Source organism: Meriones unguiculatus, chromosome 1, assembly GCF_030254825.1.
Source record: "Meriones unguiculatus strain TT.TT164.6M chromosome 1, Bangor_MerUng_6.1, whole genome shotgun sequence".
NCBI lineage: Eukaryota > Metazoa > Chordata > Mammalia > Rodentia > Muridae > Meriones > Meriones unguiculatus.
Genome location: NC_083349.1, coordinates 195,056,133 through 195,081,380, shown reverse-complemented (window position 1 = coordinate 195,081,380; position 25,248 = coordinate 195,056,133). Strand labels below are relative to the sequence as shown.

Here is a 25,248-nt window from a genome sequence, read left to right as displayed (position 1 = left end):
CTCCCTATGCTCTGTCCAAAGTTTAGCTATGAGTCTCTGCATCTGCTTTGATCCCCTGCTGGTTGGAGTCTTTTAGAATTTCGGTCTTTTTCAATCAAAAGTATAGCCATGAAACACTACTGTGTCTCTCATTATTTGCTCAGTAACAAAATTTAGTAAAATACTTCTTTTAAAAAGTCTACTAAGCTGGGGGCAGTGGCACATGCCTATAATCCCAGCACTCTGGAGGCAGAGGAAGGCGAATCTCTGTGAGTTCAAGGCCAGCCTGGTCTACAGAGTCCAGGACAGCCAAGGGTACACAAAGAAACCCTGTCTTGGAAAAACCAAAAGTCTATTAATAATCAATACTGACGTGAGAATTCCATGAGCTCTTTCCAGGAGTTTGCTGCTTGTCGAATTAGCAAATATTCCATCTTTATCAAGCAAGGAAGTGTTACTACTTGGTAGTCTGCTTTGGCGAATGCCAGTTCTGACATTCCAAGCAATATCAAATGTATCGCTGAAAAAAAAAGCATAATTTACTTAAGTTAATTATACTATTATATTAAAACAAAATATAGTATGTTATACAATGGAACATTAAAAAGATTTTAATGCTAAGCAGCATAAAATGGTTTATTACATGAATACCAATCAAGTGGGACTTCTCTGTCACTCAGAAAATTTTTTTACTGGATTCTGACCCATTCATATACAAATGTACAGGTAGACAAATACATCATATAGGTAACATCATTAACATTGTTATGTGTAAGTTATATGTTTTAATATATAATAAAATCTGTGATGCCTTTCTTTTCTAGAACTTTCAAAAATCTTTATAGGGATTTATAATACCCACATGATTCTATTGAGTATCTATTTCTTCTTGAGACATCTTCTTCATAAACATAAATGCTACTGACACATCAACAAGAAATATTAAGCTGTTGCTACAGATTTGAGTGCTATTACCAACATCAGAGGCAGAGGAATGAATGAATAATTACCAGTGATTATAGCATAATATTTAGTTAAGGGCTTCTCAGGTAAAGATAGCATATTTAATGGCCTCTTCAGAGGCCATTAAAAGATACAAACTATATTTTACAGGAACTCACTTAAGAACAAAGAGAATAAACTGAGAACAGTGACGTATCTTTACAATATGGGTGGCACATTAATTTCTCAGGCTTTGTTCTTTCTTTATGTGAACAAGAGGTGAAAGAGAAAGTCTGTAATCCAAACAAAGGAATGCAAAGGTGAAGAGAGTAATATTATGCACAGAAGTTAAGGGCAATATTTAAAATAGCGGTACTGAGTCTTTTTATCCAGCTTCTCTAAGAATGACAACAGCTGAGAATATATAAGCCAAGTAGTCAGATGGAATAAATTGTGGGAGAGAATTTAGCTAACTAAAAGGGAAATACTGATCAGTTTCAGGCAATGACCTCACACACCCAAACTGATACTGCTGTTCAATCTTAAACATGAATTGTTGACCAATACTCACTAGACATCCAAGGAAAGCACCTAGCATGAAAAAGAAACCAACATGGAAAAGCGGAATTGACACAAAGGCACAGGAACCAGAAAAGTGCTTTGTTTGTTTGGTTGGTTTTTTTGAAACAAGGTTTCTCTGTGTAATAACTCTGGCTCTCCTGGAACTCAGACTGTTGACCAGGCTGGCCTCAGACTCACAGAACTCCACCAGCCTCTGCCTCCCATGTGCTGGGATTACAGGCGTGGGCCACCATGCATGGCAACCATAAAGATTTTAATGAAGAGCCAGATTTAATGTAGAGGTTTGTAAACCTCTACAAATCCCAACATTTGAAAAGCTTATGCAGGAGTATGCATGCAATGCCAGTAATGCAACTAAATGAAATGCCAGTACGGACTACATAGCAAATACTAGTATAACCAGAATCACATGGCAAGATCCTACCCCAAACAAAATAAAAGAGTGACAAAAAAAGAGAAAAACTAACAACATAAAGTGAAGAAGCCTAAATAAGAAACAAGTTTAAAAGCATTTAAGAAAATTCAAGCAAACAGAAAGAGAAAAACAAACCAAATCAAAAAAAGAATAGATGACACATACAAAGGGTGACCTGATTTCTAGTTACTACATTATACCAACCAAAACTACATACCAACCAAAAACATAAAGATTAGAAATCATACTCTCACACACAATACATACTCACTCAGAAAGCATGACCTATTCAGGAAAAATAACAGCAACAACAACAACAACAACAAAAAAAAAAAAAAAAAAAAAAAGGAAAAGAAAAAAGAAAAAAGAAAAGACAAATAGCTCAGCAGAATGCAGCTCTTGCTGTCAAGCCTGAGAAGATCAGTTTGATATCTGGATCCCCCTGGAGGAAGGAGAGGACCTGGTCCCTCAAGTTCTTCTCTGACATTCCCCCACCCCAACAAATACAAAACAATAAATAAATTTTAAATTTTAAAAACAAATCAATCTGAGGACAGGGGAGAAAACTCAGTGCTTTACAGACTTGCTGCACAGGCCTGAGGATCTGAGTCAATCCCACAACTAATGTAAAGAGCTGGATGCCATAACAGGAATCCCAGGACTCCTACTCTAAGACACAGGCAGACGCAGGACAATCTCCAGAAGCTTGTGAACCAACTCGCCTGATATATACAGTAGTGACCTCTAACAAGGTCAAACACAGGGGCTAACATCCAAGGCTGTCTTCTGACCACCACACATAATATACTCTCACCTTTACACACATAAACATGCCCACAAAACATTTTCACAAATACACAAAAACATTAGTCTGAGTAAGTGTGGTGGCACACGCCTATAATCCCAGGCTGGGGCAGGAAAATCACAAGATGAAGTGCTGCCAGGCTATATAACAATATCCAAAAACATCACTGAGATACTTATTCATCTCATATTTCCTTATAAACATATACCAAACTTACTGTTGATTTTTTTCATTTAGAGTATTCATGCCCTGAAGATCAGAAAGAGGTGTTCTTGGGTTTTTTCGGGTTATACCTAACAAAAGAAAAAAAGGTAGAAAACCTCAAATTAGTGCACCTTCAAAATACTAAAAAATAAAATAAAATTCTAAAGAAAAAAATAAACTTAGTTTTAAGCACTTCGTAAATATCAGATACTAAGTAAAACATTAACATTACTAAGTATAAAATAAGCAGGCTAAAGACTAAATACATATAAAATACATGTATTCTGATACACAGAACACTTTTAACATGATCCCTTTGTATCACTTTTTGGCAACAAATACACTGCTGATTATGTAGCACATACTTTAGAGATCTATTGATTCTACACATAACACTGAAAATCAAAGACTGTCTACTTACAGATCACGAATATTTGCAAACAGAAGTTTCTTATAGGCTCAGTAAATACAAGGCCATCAATTTCATATGTATACATATACAAACATTTCAGATACATTGGAAAGAAAGAAATCATGCATCTTTACAGAAGACTTTTATGAGAAATTATAAAACCATACAGAGAAAATCCTAAAGACTCTAAAAAAAAAAAAAATCTGTTAAAGCTAATACATTCAGCAAAAATACAGGAAATTAAATTGATATGTAGAAATAATTCCATTTCTGTACAAATATAGTAAATGATCAAAGACTAGTAATTGCATTCATAAAATCATAATAATGTAGATATAACAGAATAAATAAAGATGTCTACACTAAAAATTGTAAAATATCACTAAAAAAATCAAGGGTCAAATCAACAGAATGATATCCATTCTCATGATTAGAAAATGTATTTTCAAGATAATAAAATGTTCCTCAAATTATTCTACAGGTACAAACCTATGTATTATATATTTCACTTGTAAGTACATTACTGTGTATCAGAATTAAAAAACCATTAAATATGCTGTTTCCCACGCTGTGGTATGATTTTTGTTCTCTTACTATTATTTGAAAATTATTAAGTTTTCAACTCAGATAACTCTTAACTTATCCCTTTCCTTTACTTTTAGTTCATGCCTATATATACTTACAAAAAAAAAAAAAGATCTTTGTCTGCTTTTTTTTTTTCCATCAAGTTTTCTTAAAAACTTAATGGCTTTGAACTTTAAATCAGCATGACTCATTTCAAGGTCACTTTTCCTAACATTAGAGTTCTCTTTTAACCAATGAATACCAAGTTATTCCATGTCATTAGCTTGATTCCACTAAACTATCTTAGCACCTTGGTAGAAAACCAACAGACCGTATGATGCACACAATCCATCTCTATACTTCTCATTGGTTCACATATCTCTTTCCTTCTCTCCTCTGCCCCTGCTTTCCAGTCCCCCCGTCTGCAGCCCTGTGCACCGAACCCAGCGCTTTGCCTGTGCTACACAAGAGTCCTACTACGCAGCCCCCGCCCCACTCCCAGTCCTCCTCAACATACACACGGGTGTTTTTTTCTTCCTCACTGCTGAGAAAAGTTCTCCCTAAGCTACTCAGGCTGGCCTTTACAATCCTCCTGAGCCAGTCTCCTCAGGAAGAGGAGATTTTGAAGTCTGCTTCCAGGCCTATCTATCTCAGTTTTCAAAAGCTGAGAATTAGAAGTTGCTTATCTAGGTAGTTTTAAGTCAGGGTCTAATTAGGTTTTACTCAAGCTGCCAAGCAAGACTGCAGTCATCTTGGGACAAGAATGAAGGATGCTTCAACTCTCAGGTCACCCCAACAAGTTGGTGAGGAAGCCCAGCTCCTTATTGCCTGTTGGCTGAAGACTCTGTTAGAACTCTGAATGGAGCTGCTCACAGAGGCTTCTCTCACAGCGATGTAAAAGCTAACAAATACCGAAGACTGGAGTAGTAATCTTTTCTAATAATATTAGAAGTGACACACCTGCCATGTACTTTTTCACATGGACATACTCTTGTAAACGTGAGAGTAGGCTAGCTGCCTCAAATACTACAATGACATTTATAAACTTCACTGTCCTAGTATTTAGGGTTAAAAATATAATTTTATATATTTATTAAGTATCCTAAAAGATTGTTAAGTTCACGTTTTAGGTCAAAAACAATTTTTTAGATTTTTAAATTTATGTATTTATTACAATTTATTCACTTTTTATCCCCACTGCAGCCCCCTCCCTCCTCTCCTCCCAGACCAAACCAACCCCCTCTTCTCCTCCTATGCCCTTTCCCTACTCCCCTAATAGGGGAGGACCTCCTCCCCCTTCTATCTGACCCTAGCTTATCAGATCTCATCAAGGCTGGCTGCATCATCTTCCTCTGTGGCCTGGCAAGGCTACACCCCATAGGGTGATCAAAAAGCCAGCCTCTGAGTTCATGTCAGCGACAGCCCCTATACCCCTTACTAGGAAAGCTGCTTGGAAACTGAGCAGCCTATGGGCTTCCTTTGAACAGGGGGTGTAGGTCCTCCCCATGGATGGTTCTTAGTTGGAGTATCAGTCTCTGCAGGCCTCCTGGGCCCAGATATTTTGACTCTGTTGTTCTTCTTGTGGCGTTTCTGTGCCCTCCCAGTCTATCTCCCTTTTCTTCCATAAGGATTCCAGTAGATTTTTACCTTTACCTTTTTACCTATAGTCACGTTAACTAATTCTTCCCTTTCAAATACCTTTTATAGCTCTTTGTTATTGTACTACTCTGTCTGTGACCCTGATCTGAAGTGGCGATATGAAATGTCTTTACTTCTAAGTACTTGGAGAAAGACTAAGCTAAGAGTTTTCACACAAACCCTTTATAAACTGGGACCCTTAGCTGCCAAGTTTTAAAAGAAATGGGTGCAGAATCATGACAACCTTTTCTTCATCTACTGAGATGATCACATACTTTTTCTTTTACAGATGGTTAACACAGTGAGTTAACATCTCTTGGATTTTGACTGTCCACCTAAACCGCTGCATTAGGAGTTTGGTTCTCAGTTTGTAATGAGGTAGTGCAATTTTTTGAAGTAGTGGGGCTGGTGGTAGGTATTTGGATCATTAATAGTACATGCACAAAGGTGATTCTGGGACTCCAGCCTCCTCCTTCCTAGTTTTGAAGTGAGCTTTATTCTGCTACATACTCATCTTATAATATGCTGACTTATCTAAAGCAACAGTATAAACATTACAGACTTGCTTTCTATATCACTTCTTTATAGCAATCAAAATTATTTGCTTTCTTTTCCTTATTAAAGGTCTATTATGTTGTTTTTCCTAAATTCTTAAAATGAAAGCTTAAATTGTTATTTTAGTGCATTATTTCTTTTTTAATTTATTCATTTTATATCTTGATGTAGGCCTCTCCCTCATCTCATCCTGGTTCTACCCTTCCTCCCTCTTCACCCCTATTCCCTTCCCCAAGTACAATGCCCATCTGACTCTAGGTTATCAGCATTATTTCTTAATGTAAGAATTTTTAAGGGATGGAGAAATGGCTCAGGGGTTAAAAGCACTTACTGCTCGTCCAGACGACTGAGTTTAATTCCTGCGCATGTGCGCACGCACCCATACACACACACACACACACACACACACACACACACACTAAATGTAAATATAAATAAAAATTTAAAAAATAATTAAAAGCTACATTTAAAAAAAAATAAAATAAAAGCTACATTTTTTTCCCTTTTAAACACTAACAATGCATTCTGCACATGTAATGTGCCACCATTATGTAACAGTAGTACCAAAATACTTTAAAGCTGCACTTGCATGTAACTGCAGTGGGAAATGGAATACATGCATAAAATAAATATGCAGAAATTAGGAAACTGCCAATGCATAATTTCATGCAGCCTATGCTGTAACCCATAAGCTACAAAATGATCCAGTCTACAGTTTTCAGGCTCAATCATGAAGAAACAAACAAGGTAACAGAACTATGTGCAACTACTTTAGAATTAAGTAAAGTTCATTTAAGCTGTCCTCAAAAGATTTGTAGACTGTTTTGAAAGACTGAGAATACCAAAATGAACAGTTAGAATGAGTGCTGTGTATCTTTAGAAATAACAGCAATGATTAATGATAAATTCTAAAGATACCTTTTTTTAAATTACTTACCTTTATTCCTACTACAATAAAAAATTATGTATTTTCTCAAAATACATTTTCATTATATATTTTCTTACAGCAATACAGTGAAAAAGAACTCACTGCATTTATTTTTAGCACTTCTACTTAAATTGTTCTTTTATTAAGTAAAATGTTACGGGATTTCAACTAGAAGACTCTAGTAAAAGTAGTAACCAAAACATGCGGCAATTTATTAAATGCACAAAGCAGATTTTGAGTAAATTTGGTCCACTATAAACAAATAACTTAGTTTTCTAAAGAACTCATTTATTATCACAATAGGAGCAAGGACAATTATTGGAACCACACAGCAGATAAAAGAACCTATTTTCATGCAAACTAACAAAGAGCTAAGAAAGAAATGGAGACCAAGTGCGTCTTTTATATCACTTTTAAATAATAAACGGATATGTATTCTGATTCTGTTACTCTTTATGCTGAAATAATGATACAGTTATTTCTCTGAGACATAAAAAGTCTGAGCCAATGGCTAAATCAACTTAAATGGGCCCCATAGAGACTCACAATTACAACATTTGCTGATGCAGGACTCAAACATAAGCAAGTACAAAAGTTATCCAGATAATGAGGAAACTGTTAGGGAGTGCTGAATATCATGATCATTTTATGAGTTTTATATATATGTAAGATTTACCAAATTGTTCTCTTTTATTGTACTTTACATTTCAATAAAATGTTCAAAAAGCAAGTAGGAGAAAAAGTACTGTTCATTTTTATAAAATGAATCAGATGCTTCCAAGATTAAAATGAAAACCAATTCAGTGATACAACCTAGATAATCAATAATGTGGTGATCATAGCAAACAGGACAGTCAGCCACATTAAAAAGCAATTTCAAAAGGAAGTACTAGATTCTGAATAAAGGGTTGTGAAGCTCATGTTGCCTATGCAATTTCCATGCTACCCGGATGAATGCTCTTGATTTCCATTTCGAAACGAATGTGACACACAGTGTTGATGAGGATTTGCAGCCTTACTGTACTTCTCTTCCTTGCATCTCTGCAGAATCTCTAAGCTCCTCTGGTGGACTGGGTGTTGCAGAAAGCTAATACTATCCATACTTTTCAAAATTGCACATGGCGTTGTATCATCATGTCCTTAAGAAGCAAAACAAAACCAAAAATAGAAAAAAGAAAAAGACATTATGAAAGCCAAACCAATAAGAGAAACAAACACAATGCTGCCAACTATCTTAATATATTTTAAAATATCAAATAATGTGAATGATTTTTCCCCAACTAACAAATCATGGAAAAAACAAATATTCTTTTCAGATATAAAAAATGTCTATGTTATCATTAATCGAAGTATTCTGAGCCAAATGCCACATGAAAAATTCTAGATTAAAGTATAAGGAACAGTTCAAACAAGTTGTTTACTTGGTTGTTCTTCAAAAGTTATTCATTTCTGAAATATCTTTAGCACATAGTTGGCAACATTGATAGAAATTAATTGATAGAAAATAATTTCTGACACAAATTATACCCAAACAAATTACCAAAAAATTTAACATTTTTATTCCAACTCTGGAAATGAACCATACTCCTAAGTCGTCTGTCAAATGTGTGAGAAGTGTAAGTAGTAAATCAGCAGAGCAGGGACCTGAGCAGCTGGAGCATCTATACCTCACCACCGAAAAAAGAGAAAAGTGTATTACTAGCAGGAAAGAGAAGAGCTACAAGACCAAAGCCCCAAAAAAGTGCTAACCAAGTGAATCATTATTGCCTTGCAATAAGGCAAGGGGTAAGGGCAGCTTCAATACCATAAATATCAGCAAGAAACTTATTTAATGTAGAATACAGAGTTTCCATATTTCAGAAAAGATGGCTCTGAGCAACATTCCCTTAGATATCACCTACAGAGTTAGGGAGTAATGGTTACATTTAACAATTATGCCTCCAAAAATAAAAACCGAATAACTGAGAAACAAAGTAAGTGACATGAATTGAAGGTCCATTAGTATAATTTATTATAGAATTAGGAATGAGTATCAATGTCATAAATTACAAACAGTTCTCAATATAGTTATTTTAAAGCTCAAAGAAAGACTAATTTAAAAAAAACCCTTGTAGAGTATTCTTTTCATCTCAAAGAAATACCCTCAGCTAGATTCTAAGTTCAGAAAATGCTATCTACTCTTATCAGAAAAAACACAATCTTGTTAATCATCAGATAGTACATAAAAACAGCAGGCTTTTTTAAATGATGAAATCTACTTGAAGAATTTTATCAAACTGATAAAAAATAAAATGTTACATTAAAAACATTATCAAAGAAAATGTAATTCTTTAATTAAATATATAAAAGTAGCAGATTTTTAAAAGATAAAATCCATTTCAAACATTTTAACAAGCTGATAATAAAAAGTAAATGTTTTTAAAATGGTTCATTTACCAAAGATGAGAATCAGTAATTGGAAAAATTTTAAATTTTTATAAAAAGACAGCTTGCCATCACTTCATTGCCACAAAATACTTTAGTAGAAAAATACTTAATTTCCATTATTACCAGTAATTACCCTTGATGGCTAAGTATTAGACTAGCCTGCACATGGATTGACAGTCAAGTAAAGTGGACAAGTTTGGGGAGAAAAGAGGATACTCAAACAGTAGATAATCTGATAATTTATTAAAAATACTTCAAAAAGATGTAAAACTTACTTTCTGTGCGAAAATAGTTATTAAAATGCACTGAATTACAGTGTAGGATTTTAAGAAGTTGCTAAATATTACTTTACCCATTGTGTTCCATTTTCCATTTGATCTAATATTTTATACCATTGTCGCTGTAGTATTTCCCACTTGATCTAATATAGCAGTGTCACTGAGGTATTTCATATTTGATCTAATATATTATACTAGCATTACTGGGATATTTTTGTAATCTTGTAGCTTTGAGAGTGAATGTCACACCTAGTGTAAGGTTTTTAAATAACCTGTGTCCTATTTCTTTCATTCTACTTGCTATACCTTTTACAAACATTTTTAACTGCTTTAAACATTACTTCCCAGACTGTAACACAATTTCTATACCTTAAATTATGTAATACAATTTCTATACCTTAAAAGTATAAGAATTTCCTTTCATATCTCCTATGGGGTGTATGTGGTGGTTTGAACAGGAACGGTCCCTAGGACTCATGTCTGAACTCTTGAATTAAGGAACAGGGCTGCTTGAAAGGGCTTAGGAGGTGAGGCCTTGTAAGAGTACATGTGACCTTGCTGGAGGAAATCTGCTGCTCAGGGGAGGGGCACTCTGGGTTTCACATGCTCACACCAGGCCTCATGTCTCTTTCTTTCAGCTATTTTCCCAGCAGCATGTCGGCCTGATTACTGCCATCCTTCTGGCCATGACAGAAATGGACTGAGTCCCTGAAACGGTGAGCCAACCCCAATTCAATGTTTCCTCTCTAAAAGCTGCAGTGGCCACAGAGCCTTAACTGACACAGTGGGAAAGCCTACTGATAAGGGCACTTAGGATCTATTTCCTAAGACTATCTTGTGCTTTTAGTATTGGGGTTTTTGGTTTTGTTTTATCTTTGAGACAGGGTCTCTCCAGACAACCACCTTGTGGTCCTGGAACTGACTATGTAGACCAAGCTCGCCTGGACATCTTCCGGCTTCTGAATCTTAAGTGCTAGGACTAAAGGCATGCATCACCACACCTGGCTATCTCTAGGAATACACTTAACCACTATGTCTGAAAGACATTTTACATTCGATGGGGGTAGAATTATTCATTATATTTTTTTCTTCAACATTTTAAATATGTAATATTCTACTCCCTTCTACTCCAGTGAGATCTGATGAGAAATCATCTGTTCGGTCTATGTCCTTTTACATGACAAAGCACTACCACTTGCTCTTCATAGTCTCTTCTATTTTAAGTTCTTACTACATTTATTCATGGAGTGTGGGATGCACACTGGCCATGGCCTGTGGAGGTCAGAGGACAACTTGCAGGAGTTAGTCCTTTCCTTTCTATAGGTCAAAGAGACCGAATTCAATCATCAGCCTTGGCAGCAAGTGCCATTACCTGTCTGTTAGGCCATCTGGCCAGCCCATTTCTAGGTGGTTTATGACATACCTATGTTTGGATCTCTTTGAATCTATCTTCCTTGTCATTACTGATAACCTAGCATGTGTGGATTAGTATTTGTCAAATATAAAAAAATTTATAGCTATAATTCTTTCAAATATTGTTTCTGACTTCTTTTCTTTTAAACAACCAGATGTTGATATATTTGATGTTGTCCAATAGGTCTATTTAGATTTGTTGATTTTTATTTCACCTCTTTTTCTTCTTATTCTTCAAACTAAGTATCTCAAAAAAGAAATTTTTTTCCTTAAAGCTTTTTTTTTAATCAACCTCTTAAAGAGGAAAAGCAGATTTGAAGTAGTTCTTTTAGTTCTCCAACAAATTTCAATTATCCATATTTACAAGAAGTAGTTAACACATCTCATAATATAAAATAAAAAATGAAGCTTAAAAGCGGACTTAAAAGCTTGTTTACTCCAATATATTTAAGTAAGGTTGGGAATCACAGAAGAACAAGAAAGCACTTTTACAATTCGACTGAAAGGCGTGTCCCAACTCCACACAAATCAGAAAACTCCAACCAGGCAGCAATGGTCTGAGACTACAGTTAGAGCAGGCACTACAGCCATTCCAGATGCCCACAAGGGCCCATGGAATTGACCCCAGATAAAATACAAAATGAAATGTTTTATGGCTTAAAAAGGTAGTACCCAGGGGGGAAAAATCATTTCTAAATTTCAAACTAAAAACTCAATAAACTGAGAGATGGTTAACAGGTTAACAAAAAAGAAAAAGTTAATGAACAAACGCAGTATTAATTACTTAATAAGAAAGAAAAAGTGCTCTAACTTATAAAATTGGTCAACAGATAAGGTGACACTGGGGTAGGAGACTCTACCAGATTACACTGTATGACCAAACTTTTGTTTCTTAATTTGCTTTTCATATTGAATTATAATTGAATTTGTATTAAAAGAAATACAGATGAACAAAGGAGAGAAAACATTAAAATTAATGATTATCAACTTGCATTTTTGTTCATACTACTACATGCCTTATACTCATTATGGTTGTTTGAATGAGAGTGGCCCCTATTGGCTCATTAGTTTGAAGGCTTGGTCTGTAGTTGGTGGAATTGTTTGAGAAGAATTAAGAGGTGTGGCCTGTCAGAGGAAGTGTGACTGGGGCTGGGCTTTTGAGGTTTGAAAAACCCTTGCCAAGCCTAGTTTCACTCTCTCTGCCAATACCTTTCTGATCAAATGTGAGCTCTTGTATTCTGCTCTGAGCACTATGCTTGCCTGCACCACATGGCCATGGACTCGCCTTCCAAAACTATAAACAAACTCCCATTTAAATGTTCCCATTTATAACTAGGCTTGGTCATGGTGTTCCATTACACAATAGTAACTCTAACTAAGATACTCTTTATTCCTACCAATATCTATTAAAGAAAATATAGCAGCAACATATGCCCCCATATATATAGAAATATACATTTTGTCACTTACAGGTCTGTGTGATTTATCAGCTATGAAACATGACTTCAGAGAATGGAAAAATAAAAAGAATTATTATAGCAGAATACTAGCAAGAACAGCTTACCACTTTTTCTCTGAATGTGTCTTTTCCCAGCTTCCCTGAAAGCAACCATGGCTCTGAAAAAAGCTCGTAGAACTGCCCATCGGAAAACAGCTACAGGATCAATTCCTGTCATCCCGGAAACAAAGGCATTCCTGCTACTTCTCAGAAGAGCCACAATGTCTGGACGCATATGATCTGTATTTTTTTCCCGAAAATCCTATGAAAAAAGTACCAATGTTATTTTTAAAAAGACTGTTAAAATAAAAAAGATAACAGGTTTGCATGGTGGGTGAACAGAGATTACAGAACTGAATTCTATTCTGATTAGCTATCTGAGCCAGGCATCTTCTAAAAGGTGCCAGCTAATTTTGAAACTACTGAATTAAATACTCTATAATTTTGTTGTGGATTATTAGACAGCCAATTTGAAGAAGTATTAGATAAAATGATAAAATAGCTAGAAAACTAAAAAAAGCTAGCCTTGAGAAAACTAGGCAAGAGGGCAACTCACTTGTTCCCTATGGTGCTAAGTGGGCAAGTTAGAAGAAAGCAGTAAAGTCAGGGGCAGAATGGATGGGCAAAAAGTCCAAGGGATGGGAAAATAGACAAATAGCATACTTTAAAGTCTATAAAGCACAGCTTGGTTTTATTTTGTTTCATTCAATGATAAAAGAATTGGAAAAGTAATGGTAGCAGCCAGTCGGTGTTTTATAAACACCTGAGGCTGCACAGAGAATGAATAACAGAGAAGAATAAAGTACCTGTTATTTTTGATACCTATAATTTATATACTTTTTGCTACTCTTCTAATACACTTTGTTTTGTATTTTTATGTAAAAAATGAACCTGGCATTAGACTTTGTTGATTTCATTTCAATTTTTGTGGGGTTTGTTTTGAGACAAGCTATCATTACATTGCCCTGGCTGTCCTAGAATTCATTAGGTGGATCCGTCTGACCTTGAATTCACAGAGATCCCATCACCTCTGCCTGGGATGAAAGGTATCTGCCACCACTCCCAGAAGCTTTACTGATTTCCTTATGGTTCTTTTTATGTGTTCATTTATCTTTATCACGTCTTTCTCATTCACTTAGGTTCAATGTGCTCTTTTCCAAATTTCTTAAGATAAAACCTGATATAATTACTTTTTAATTATATCAGTAATTACTGATATAATTACTTTTCATACTAATTTCAAATGTCACGCATTTGTTTTAAATAATTTAACTGGATTCTACAATCTTTAAAATAACACATTTTAACTATTTAGTTGAAAATACATCTTCTTAGTGCAGCAAGTACTTTCAGTTGTGACTTTCAGGACTGATTCACCAACTAGTTAGAAGAGTTTTGCTTAATGTTTAAGTACTCAGTAACTCCCTAAAGTCACCTTATGACATGCAACTGGGACAACTGTCTTCAAAGTGCTTCCCAAGTTTTCTCTTTGACATTTTTTTGTTTGTACCCTGTGGTACAACAAAGGATTTATCTACAACTACTTTTATTTGTTACGGCTTTCTGCAGTGCTAGGAATTAAACTTACAGCATTACACATAATAGACACACACTCGACCACAGATACATTCTCAACTCTATAGCTACTTTTGGGATTTTTTTTTTTCTGCTTCTATAGTCTGAATCAAATTTATTAGGTGTAAACAACTTTTGATTAACATTTTATCACCTGGCCACATTTATCATTGTGAAATATCCCTTTTATCTCCAGTAAATATCTCTAGTGTTTGTTTAATTTTGTCAATGAGTATATAATTACACCTTTTTAATCATCTTTTAGTTCCAACCCATTCGGTAACATAAACAACACAGAAACAGGTGTGTACACTGTATGATAAATGCCCCCTTAGTCTTGAACATTTGAATACTTAGTTTCCAGTTGGTGGTACTGTTTGGGTAGGTTCAAGAGGTGTACCCTTGCTGAAGTATGCCGGTGGAGACAGGCTTGGAATTTAAAGCTTCGGGGCATTTCTAGTTCCCATTCTCTACTTTATGTGAGCACCTCAGCTTCTGTTCCAAGCACCAGGCCTGCGGGTTCCCCCCACCACAAATTCTTATCCTTCTGGAACAGTAAGCCCAAAGAAACGTTTTCTATAAATTGCCTTGGTCATGGTGTCTTACTACCACACTAGAAAAGTAACTACTACAACATATAACAAGAGGCTCAAATTTTTTGTTTTTTTTTTTTACTTTAAAATATCTAAAATCTGCTTCTCACCTGTGTTTTCCATCTCAGATATGGAACCTCTAATAGATTCACTTCATTCCCACGGTAAATCATTCATTTAGAACATCTATAAAGTGTGGGGAGATCTCCACACTGTACCTTATATTAGATCTTCCCCATTTCTACTGCTACTTTTGTGGTTCAATTTAATGTTTCACCTCATTTTAAAAGGAGGAGGTTGATAAAGAGAGAGAAGAGAATTTACAAATTCCAAGAATCTAGTCTTGCACCCCCAGCTGTTCTAAAAACACGAATCTACTTAAAATAGTTTCACAGTTCTTATAATAATTTCAACAAGAAAAACTACACTCCAATAGTAAGGTTAATGGTACACTTGCAACTGAAGCACTCCGAAGCAAGTCTGTCACTGAAGCAAGTGACAGAAGCAAGACTGTCACTTCTCTAACAGTGGGGGCTACACAGGGACTCCTCAACTCCATTAAAAACAAAAACAAACAAACAAAAAAACCTAAGTTCTTTTAATGTGGCCTACAAGCCCTTGAAGATTTAACTTAGCGTCTGTTCTCAGAAGCCATAAAATTATCTCACTCGTCCTTATAGTGTCATCTCACTGACTTTTAATCCACTATTTCAGTATACTAAAACTCCTAACTCCTTTCTTAATTTACAGCCTATAATTCACTATCTGAATTCATCAGGGAAACATCTTACATTCATTTCTCTCTTAAAAGCAAAGTGTTTTAGAAGAAGTACTTGTGATCCTACAAATTAAAAGGTAATTATTTTATTTCACAGAAAATTTATTTATAGCACAAGGCTAAAATAAATGTGATGTTCATGTGATATATATATTTACAAATATGTCTGTCTAGCTTATCACTATATCACTGCAAATACTGAACAGAGAATCTGACACATGGTTTTTAATATAATTCTTAAATAAATAATCAGTAAGTGGTTAAATGACCTTAATTAGGAATGTCTACCACAGTCAGACATGATGACTTATCTTTATACTACTAACACTTAGGATGCACATGGAGAAGAAATAGGAGTTCAAGGACATCCCCTGCTACACAGAAAATGAGACTAGCCAGAACTACATGAAACTCTGTCTCAAAAACAGAAAACAAAACAAAAACCAATGATCTCAAGATGTCATTTCATTACTGTATTACAAAGAAAGTTAAATGTCTTAAGTGGCAAGTTTAAGCTTCCCAAGATTTAAGAGTTAACTGGCTCATCAGTTGCAAAAATACATGTGTTAGTACTAATAAACCTAGTAAAAATGAAAGCTCTTAAGTACCTAATGGGCTCAGAACAGAAGCATCTAAAAGACTGTTATGAGCATCATCAAAGAAAAACAAATGAACTATGAGAATGAACAATTAGTTTGAGACTCACGAGTTTCTGTTCTTCTAGATTTAAAAAAATGACTAATAGGTTCATCTGCAAGGAAACTGGCAGAAACATTATCTAAAATAGTAATAAGCTGAAAAGTAGTTACCAATTCTAGTTCTATGCTTACAAAATGTAAGGCTACTGACCCAGAGCTCCAATAACTACAAGAGAGGGTGGTCTGCCAGTCAGAGTAACCATTCATCTGTGGGAAGACTTAGGATCAAAAAACAATGTTTACATGCATAAAACTGTCAAGGAATAAGAAATGTCCTATATTTTAAGACACGTACCTCTGTTCTAAAACCATATTCAATAAGACAGTTACTGACCTTTACTCCATATTTTACTTTTCCAGCATAATGTCTTATGATAAAAGCAGGCTCCATTACAGCTGGAAATTCAATGTAAGAATTCTCTTCATGTTGATGCTTAAACTTGTCTAGTAATGTCTGATTTGTAGCCTGTGGAAAGCTGAATTGAGGGAGGTAACAAATTATAAGAAAAACATAGTCATTTATATACCATAATACTAAAGTACATTATAATTACAGACCTATACAGTATCTAATCACTCTTATCTTTTTATTTGGCAGGGTGGGGTTGGGGGAAGGTTAGGGGGTAAAACTGAGGCGTACTGCGGAGCCTTGTTTGTCCTGGAACCTACAATGTAGACCTGGCTGGCTGTGAACTCCTAGGAATCCGCCTGCCTCTGCTTCCTAAGTGCTAGGATGAAAGGTTTGTGTCACCATACCCAAATAATCAGACTCTATAACAAACTAAAAAACTGGGGTTCCTGTTGAGGAATCATACTTTACAGTTAGCCTGAGAAATTAGCTAAAGTCACTTGTTATTTAAAAGTTACACTGTACAGCAATAGTACAGAGACCAAAGGAAAATAAAACCAAAATCATACATATTCTTTGGAGTCACTATCTTTCAAAAACTAAATAATTTCTTGTTCTTCAATAGGTCCTTAAGTATATACCCATTCTTTGTTTCTTATTTTTCATACGTAAGCAGTAACTTTCTAATCTTTAACAATTACTGTGTTAAAATGCTGAAAGCAGAGTTTACTTGGAGATTTTAGAAGAACTCAGAAAAGTCAGAATGTTAAACAAAGTTTCCCATGGAAAGGAGGGAAACTGGGTTTGGTCGTTTTTCTTCCTTTTTATTTTGGTCATGCCCTGAAACTTTCTGTAAAGCTGACTTTAAAGATCACTGGTAGATATACCACAATTTGTGCATCCATTCCTCCAGTGAGGGGCATCTGGGCTGTTTCCAGCTTCTGGCTATTACAAATAAAGCTGCTACAAACATGGCTGAGCAAATTTCCTTATTGTGTACTTGAGCATCTTTTGGGTATATGCCTAGGAGAGGTATAACTGGATCTTGAGGAAGCGCTATTCCTAGTTGTCTGAGAAAGCGCCAGATTGCTTTCCAGAATGGTTGTACAAGTTTACATTCCCGCCAGCAGTGTTCAGTATCCAAGTGGGTTCCATTGTAACAGGAACAGGGACTGTCTCTGACATGAACTGATTGGCCTGCTCTTTAATTACCTCCCCCTGAGGGGGAAGCAGCATTACCAGGCCACAGAAGAAGACACTGCAGCCACTCCTGATGAGACCTAATTGACCAGGATCAGAAGGAAGGAAAAGAAGACCTCCCCTATCAGTGGACTTGGGGAGGGGCATGCATACAGAGGGTGGAGGAAGGGAGGGATTGGGACTTGAGGAGGGAGGGAGCCACAGGGGAGATACAAAGTGAATAAAGTGTAATTAATAAAGAATTAAATATAGATAGATAGATAGATAGATAGATAGATAGATAAAAGAATTAATTTTTTTTAAATCACTGGTTAATTAATCTGGGGAGGTAATTTCAAGACAAGCAATTCAGTTGTGTGATGCATACTATCGGCTACGTTTTGTCATACCCTGAAGATCACCACCAAAAATCAGACCAGACAGATTTGACAAACTTGTAATTCAGAAAAAAAGACTACTTTCAAGTTTTATATGGTGATAACAGGGCATTACAGGAACTTCAAGGAAAATGCAAGCTCAAGAGTGTAAAAGATGACTAAGGATGTTTAGCATTTCTTTGTTTCCCTGCATTTCAATATTCCTCTATTAAGAAAGGGAGGAGGGAGGAGTTTATGGGGGGGATACAAAGTGAATAAAGTGTAATTAATGAAAAAAATAAAAATAAAAAAAAAGAACTCTGTTTAGCTTGGTACCCCATTTTTTAATTAGATTAACTGATTTGTTGCTTTTTAACTTCTTTAGTTCTTTATATATCCTGGATATGAGTCCTCTGTCAGATACAGGGTTGGTGAAGATCCTTTCCCAATCTGTCTGCCGGCAGTTGTTTTGTTCTGAGGACAGTGTCCTTTGATTTACAGAAACTTTTCCGTTTCCTAAGGTTCCAATTATTGATTGTTGATCTTAGAGCCTGTGCTGTTGGTGTTCTGTTCAAGAGTTGCCTCCGGTTCCAATGAGTTCAAGGCTCTTTTCCATGTTTTCTTCTAACAGATTTAGTGTGTATGGTTTTATATTGAGGTCTTTGATCCACTTGGACTATAGTTTTGTGCAGGGTGATAAGTATGGATCTATTTGCATTTTTCTACATGAAGACATCAGGTTAAACTAGCACCATTTGTTGAAGATGCTATTTTTTTTCCATATGGTTTTGGCATCTTTGTCAAAAATCAGGTGTCCGTAAGTGTGTGGGTTTACTTCTGGGTCTTCTATTCGATTCCATTGATCCACCATTGTTTCTAAGCCAGTACCATGCAGTTATTATTACTACTGTTCTGTAGTACAGCTTGAGATCAGGGATGGAGATACGTCCAGATGATCTGTTGTTGTACAAGATTGTTTTAGCAATTCTGGGTTTTTTTTTTATTTTTCCATATGAAGTTGAAATTTTTTTCTTTCAAAGTCTGTAAAGAATTGAGTTTGTAATTTGATGGGAATTGCACTGAATCTGTAGACTGCTCTTGGCAGGATGGCCATTTTCACTATGTTAATCCTACTGATCCATGAGCATGGGAGATCTTTCCATCTTCTGATATATTCTTCAATTTCTTTCTTCAGAGACTTGAAGATTTTTTTCAAATAGGTCATTCACATGCTTGGTTAGAGTCACACCAAAGTACTTTATGTTATTAGTGGCTATTTTGAAGAGTGTTGTTTCCCTAATTTCTTTCTCAGCCATTTTGTCTTTCATATACAGGAGAACTACTGACTTGTTTTCTTCTTTTGTTTTGTTTTTGTGTTAATTTTTTATCCAGCCACTTTGCTAAAAGTATTTCTCAGCTGAAGGAGTTCTCTGGTTGAATTTTGGGGATCACTCATGTATACTTTGACTTCTTTCTTTCTGATTTGTGTCCCCTTGATCTCCTTTAGTTGTCTTACTGCTCTAGTGACCCTGAGATTTCAACTTACATGCATCAGAATGGCTAAGATCAAAAGCTCAAGTGACAATACATGCGGGACAAGATGTGGAGAAAGGGAGACCCTCCTCCATTGCTGATAGGAATGTAAACTTATATAACTACTTTGGAAATCAATCTGGCATTTTCTCAGAAAATTAGGAATAGTGCTACTTCAAGATCCAGCTATACCACTCTTAGGCATATATCCAAACTAGGCTCAAGTATACAACAAGGACATTTGCTCAACCAAGTTTGTAGCAGCTTGCTTCACAGTAGCCAGAATCTGGAAACAACCAAAATATCCCTCAACTGAGGAACGGATACAGAAATTGTGGTACATTTACACAATGGGATACTACTCAGCAATTAAAAAAGGAAATCATGAAATTTGCAGGCAAAATGGTGGGATCTAGAAAAGATCATCATGAGTGAGGTATCCCAGAAGCAGAAACACACTCATGGTACATACTCACTTATAAGTGGATATTAGGCATACAAAATAGGATAAATGTACTAAAATCTGTACACTTAAAGAAGCTAAGCAAGGAGGAGGACCCTGGGTAAGATGTTCAATCCTCATTCAGAAAGGAAAATGGGATGGATATCAGAAGAGGGAGAAAATAGGAAACAGGACAGGGGCCTACTACAGAGGGCCTCTGAAAGACTCTACCCACCAGATTATTAAAGCAGATGCTGAAAGTCATAGCCAAACTTTGGGCAGCGTGCAGGAAATCTTATGAAAGAAGGAGGAGATAGAAAGACCTGGAAGGGATAGGAGCTCTACAAGAAAAGCGACAGAACCAAAAAATCTAGAAACAGGGTCTTTTCTGAGATTGATACTCCAACCAAGGTCCATGCATGGAGATAACATAGAACTCCTACACAGATGTAGCCCATGGCAGCTCAGTATTCAAGGGGCTGTCTCTGACATGAACTCAGTGGCTTGCTCTTTGATCACCTTCTCCTGAGATGGGAGCAGCCTTACCAGGCCACAGAGGAAGCAATGCAGCCAGTCCTGATGAGACCTGATAGGCTAGGGTCAGATGGAAGGGGAGGAGGACCTCCCCTATCAGTGGACTGGGGGAGGGGCATGGGAGGAGAAGAGGAAGGGAGTGAGGGGGGCTACAGGTGGGATACAATGTAAATAAATTGTAAATAAAAAATTAATTAATTTTTTAAAAAAGTGTAAAAGAGGTCCTCATAGCTTATTCAAACAAGGCCTACTGGAAAACTGTTTTCCCAAGGTTCATTTTCCCATGGCCACTATCCAGGTACTCAAAAAGTTACTACAGCCAATGATAAACAGGTCCCAACAGTAAAGATTGCACAAAAAGCAGTTAGAGCCATCCTGGTGATACAGGTTTTCTGCAAATATGCAAAATGTAAGAGATGTTGTGGGATTGTGAGGGATTCCACCAGATTTCACAGGAAGGTTAGGGAGGCCAAGGAAACCGTGCAGAGCCAAGACTGTGCAGAGTCAGAAACCTAGAAGAGGGCTATGAGTGAGCCCAAATTGTGGTGGAAACTCCAAGAATTTGGAGATGGCAAAAACATGAAGTTCTTCAAGGAATGCCATTGCCAAGCCGCTTCAGAGAGTTGCCAGGAAAGCAGGAGACTGCAAAACCTTAAAGGTGAAGCTGCTCAAGCACCATGAGAGTTCAGATTATACCACCATGTTGACTTGGATGATAGATTTGGATGTTCAAGATTTAATGTTGCCCTAGCGGGTTTCAGTTTTACCTTGGCCTAGACCCTCTTTTCTATGCTCCCATTCTTACCTTCTAAAAAAGAATGCTGATCCTATGCCTGCCTTTACCACTATATGTTCAATGTATACAACTTGCATCTTTAATTTTATAAGAGATCACAACTAAAAGTTGCCTTCCAGACTTGAACTTTGGGATAAAGCTCAAACTAATAAAATTGCAGGGGCTCTTGGAAGTAGACGAGTTTGCATTATGAGCCAGAAATGAGCCTTTGGAAGCCAGGAGCAAAGAATTATGGTTTGTACATGAAATGTTTCCTGATGACTTGTGTATTTAAAGCTTAGTCCTCAATGCTGCAGTGTTCAAGGATGGCAGGGTCATAAATAAATTCACAAATAAACAAACCATTAGGAGGTATGGCCTAATTCAAAAAAGTGAGTAACAATGGCCCACCTTCAACCCATCTCTGCTTCTAGGATATCCTGGGTTGAGCAGCCTCCTCAAGCCCAAAGGAATTGAGCCAAGGAAACAGACTGAAGCCTTTTAAACTGAGACACAGACTAAATTTTTTCCTTCTTTTATCTTTCCTCAGATATTTTCATCACACTAATGGAAGTGACTAATTACTAGGAGTTCCAAATAGAAAATCTGACAGAAAAAGAAGAATCTTTCAGATAGTAGTTTAATGTTAGCCTAAGTAATGAGTAATATTGTGACATGGTTATGATGATGCTAAATGTATAAAAATTATTCAAATTTTTAACAAAAACAGTTAATATATATATAGTAAAGTCAGGAAAGAGAATGGCCACTAGATCATACTAGCTTTTATTAACAGTTCTGTCAGTGTCCTGAAACAAGACAAGTAACCTTTCATAAATGGTTTTCTAGTTCACCAAATAAGTATAATGATAGGTATAGCATGCTCATATGCAATGCTCATTTTTTAAACTCTACTTCATTTGGGGTGTTTAGGCCTCAACTTCCCTTCTAACCTCCAACCCTAGGTAAGAGAGAGAAGGTTAGTGGGGAGGAGCCCAGACCCCTTTACTTCTCCTGGCTCATTAAGGTCAATGGGTTCTTTTACAGCTCTGTATCAGTCTCCATCAACAGCAGATGCTGCAGGCAGTCTCCTCAGCCGCTGTACCCTGAAGTGGTTCTCTCAAGTGTGTCTACTCCAAACTGCCACACATTCTGTCTCTTGGGTCTCTCCAAACTGCTATATGGCACCCAGCCACACTGAACACCCCCAAACCTTCTCTGGGCTCTCTATATTTTGAGAGTCCTAGACCACGCCCCTCTCCGTGCTGCATGTGTAAGGCTTTTACCAGCTGACAAAAGACATGCCCACATGAGACAATTAACAGCTGTGGACAAACTATAGTCCACACTTGGGATTAGAACAAAAACATATGAACATCACATAACTGAATTTACAAAGAAACCAAAACTTCCACTACTAATAAAATCAAACGCTACCCACCACCATACAGGGACTAAGCAAATGTTAACAGACTTTTGAATGTTCCCTCCCCCATCTCTCTTTTGGGAAGGGGGTCAAGACAGGTTTTCTTTATATAGGTCTGGCTGTCTTAAAACTCACTCTGGCCTCTAACTCAAGAGATCCACCTGCCTCTGCCTCCTGGGAGCTGGGATTAAGGAGAAGCACAATCACTCTCCAGCCTTTTGTATGTTTTCAACACTGAAAACATGGTTCTACTACTAACTGGTTGGCTTTTGCATTCAAATTTCACCCTGTCCTAAAAAGTTCTACGTTCACTAGAAATTCTAGAGCCGTCTGAGAAAGGGTTATTATTCTTACAGTCTGAAGAAGCTGCAGTTCTACACTACTATCACCAATTCTAATCCCACTTGGTTGAAATCACAAAGCCTATTGTCAAATAAATTTCCCTTTAACAGTGTTTTAATCGCGTGGTATTCCTACTCAGAAAATTTATGAATAGCAAAGGTGAAAAGAGTGAACAACTCCAAATTGCAGCCTTGGAAAGCCTAGCCCTCTCCATTTACAACTCACTGGAGTGCTCTGCTCTTCCAGAAAGACACTAATCTTACTGTGTAGGCAACAGTTTATCTTCTCCCTAACACTCAGGGTGATTTAAAACTGCAAGATAAATGTTTCTCTCTTCTTGAAATGGAGAAAAAAAAGTTTCTGAAGAAGCAGATATAAGAAGAAAGACTTAAGTAGACATAATAAGAAAAGCTCTTCCAGGGCATATATTCAACCAACACTCACAAATATGTGTTACTGTTGTTGTTGTTTTGGGGGTGGGAGAAGACATTTAAAATTATTATTCATTTAAAAGCAAGCACATTTCCTGTACAAAACTTAGTTCAATGGGTAAAGGCATCTTCTCCAAGCCCAACGACTTTAATCTCACCCCAGAACCCATGTGGAAAAGGAGAGCAACTCTTTCTTCACGTTGTCCTTTGACCTCCCTACAAGCGCAACAGCATGAACATGCTCCACCCTCAAATAAACTGTAAAGAAAGAAGAAAGAAAGAAAGAGAACTCATCTAAGAGCTGAGTGAGCCATTGCATTCCAGCAACGCCAGCACTCAGGAGGAAGAAGATCTCAGCTTCGAGAGCAGACCAGGCTATTTAGCAAGACCCTGTCTAAGAAGTAGAAAAAAAGGGAGACAGAAAGAAAAATCTTAAAAAAAATGTATGCCAGGATGTAACCAGTGGTAGATTTCCCATGCTCCAGTAGGTGGATCCAGATCCCAGCATATATGCAGAAGTAGACTTAGTTGATAATCAAAACAACAGCCGAGTATGATGGTACATTCCTTTAATCCCAGCAACTAGGAGGCAGAGGCAGGTGCATCTTCCATGCCAACCAAAAAAAGTGAGGGAAGGGAACAGGACACGAAATTAGGACTACTGGAAGGAGTTAAAGGAGAAAGAAAGGATGGATATACTCATATTTCATTGCATATATATGTAAAATGCTCAAGAATAAAGAAATATGTAACAATTTGGGGGGAACTGGAGGAGAGGGAAAGTTGGGTTTTTTTGAAACTGGGTTTCTCTGTGTAGCCTTGGCTGTCCTAGACTTGCTCTGTAGATCAGGCTGGCCTTGAATTCAGAGATCTGTCTGCCTCTGCCTCCCCAAATGCTGGGATTACAGGTGTGTGACATAGCACCAGGCTATGTATCAAAAATTTTAACATCAGACCATGTTAAGAGGACTCGGGGAAAAAAAATTGTTCAAGAGCAAAGTGCAGTCTATGTACACAGAAATGTCTATTTTTTCAACACACATACTTAAAACTTTATCTGAAACATTATTGGAGCGTTTATCCTTACTTAGACGTAAGCTAATTGGTGGTACATGCTGTATAGCTAGCACTGAAGAGCCTAAGATAAGGACTAAGGTTGAGTCTCAGGCTCCCCTGGGGCTGCATCAGTCCTAGTCCCAACCTGGCCACAGTTTCACGGTGAGGCCCTGTCTCAAACAAAGGGGAAGCACACTAAAGCACCATGGTCAGTTAGGAAAGTGAAAAGCACCATACTCACTTGCTTTCTTCATCCAGAAGATGAAGCAGGCCTGTTGGTTTTTTGCTAATAAGATTTATGCAACATGTATTATCAATATAATCTATGTTGTGCCAACTGATACCTTCAGTTCTGTATTCCTCCTGGAGAAAACAAACAAAACATCAACTTACTGATCTTGCAGAAAAAACAGGCATATGACAACAAAGTGCTTATTTAACTAGGCTGCAGCAGCACCTAGGTCATCTAACCTATTTCACTGATCAACATGGCTGTTTAAGGACTAGTACCATGTTTTTG

At 36.7% G+C, this 25,248-nt stretch overlaps 1 protein-coding gene across 6 annotated transcripts in view; it reads right to left on the bottom strand.

Annotated features, from left to right (window-relative positions):
- Myo9a (myosin IXA) overlaps positions 1 to 25,248 on the bottom strand; it is a 223,638-nt gene that overhangs the window by 86,110 nt on the left and 112,280 nt on the right. For all 6 annotated transcript variants that reach the window (XM_060375378.1, XM_060375373.1, XM_060375386.1 and 3 more), the window contains 6 exons: positions 24,970 to 25,091; positions 16,619 to 16,760; positions 12,707 to 12,902; positions 8,044 to 8,163; positions 2,941 to 3,016; positions 353 to 499 (listed from right to left, as the gene is read on the bottom strand). In XM_060375378.1, the coding sequence (XP_060231361.1) occupies positions 353 to 499; positions 2,941 to 3,016; positions 8,044 to 8,163; positions 12,707 to 12,902; positions 16,619 to 16,760; positions 24,970 to 25,091 (803 nt within the window). The remainder of the gene's footprint in view (positions 1 to 352; positions 500 to 2,940; positions 3,017 to 8,043; positions 8,164 to 12,706; positions 12,903 to 16,618; positions 16,761 to 24,969; positions 25,092 to 25,248) is intronic.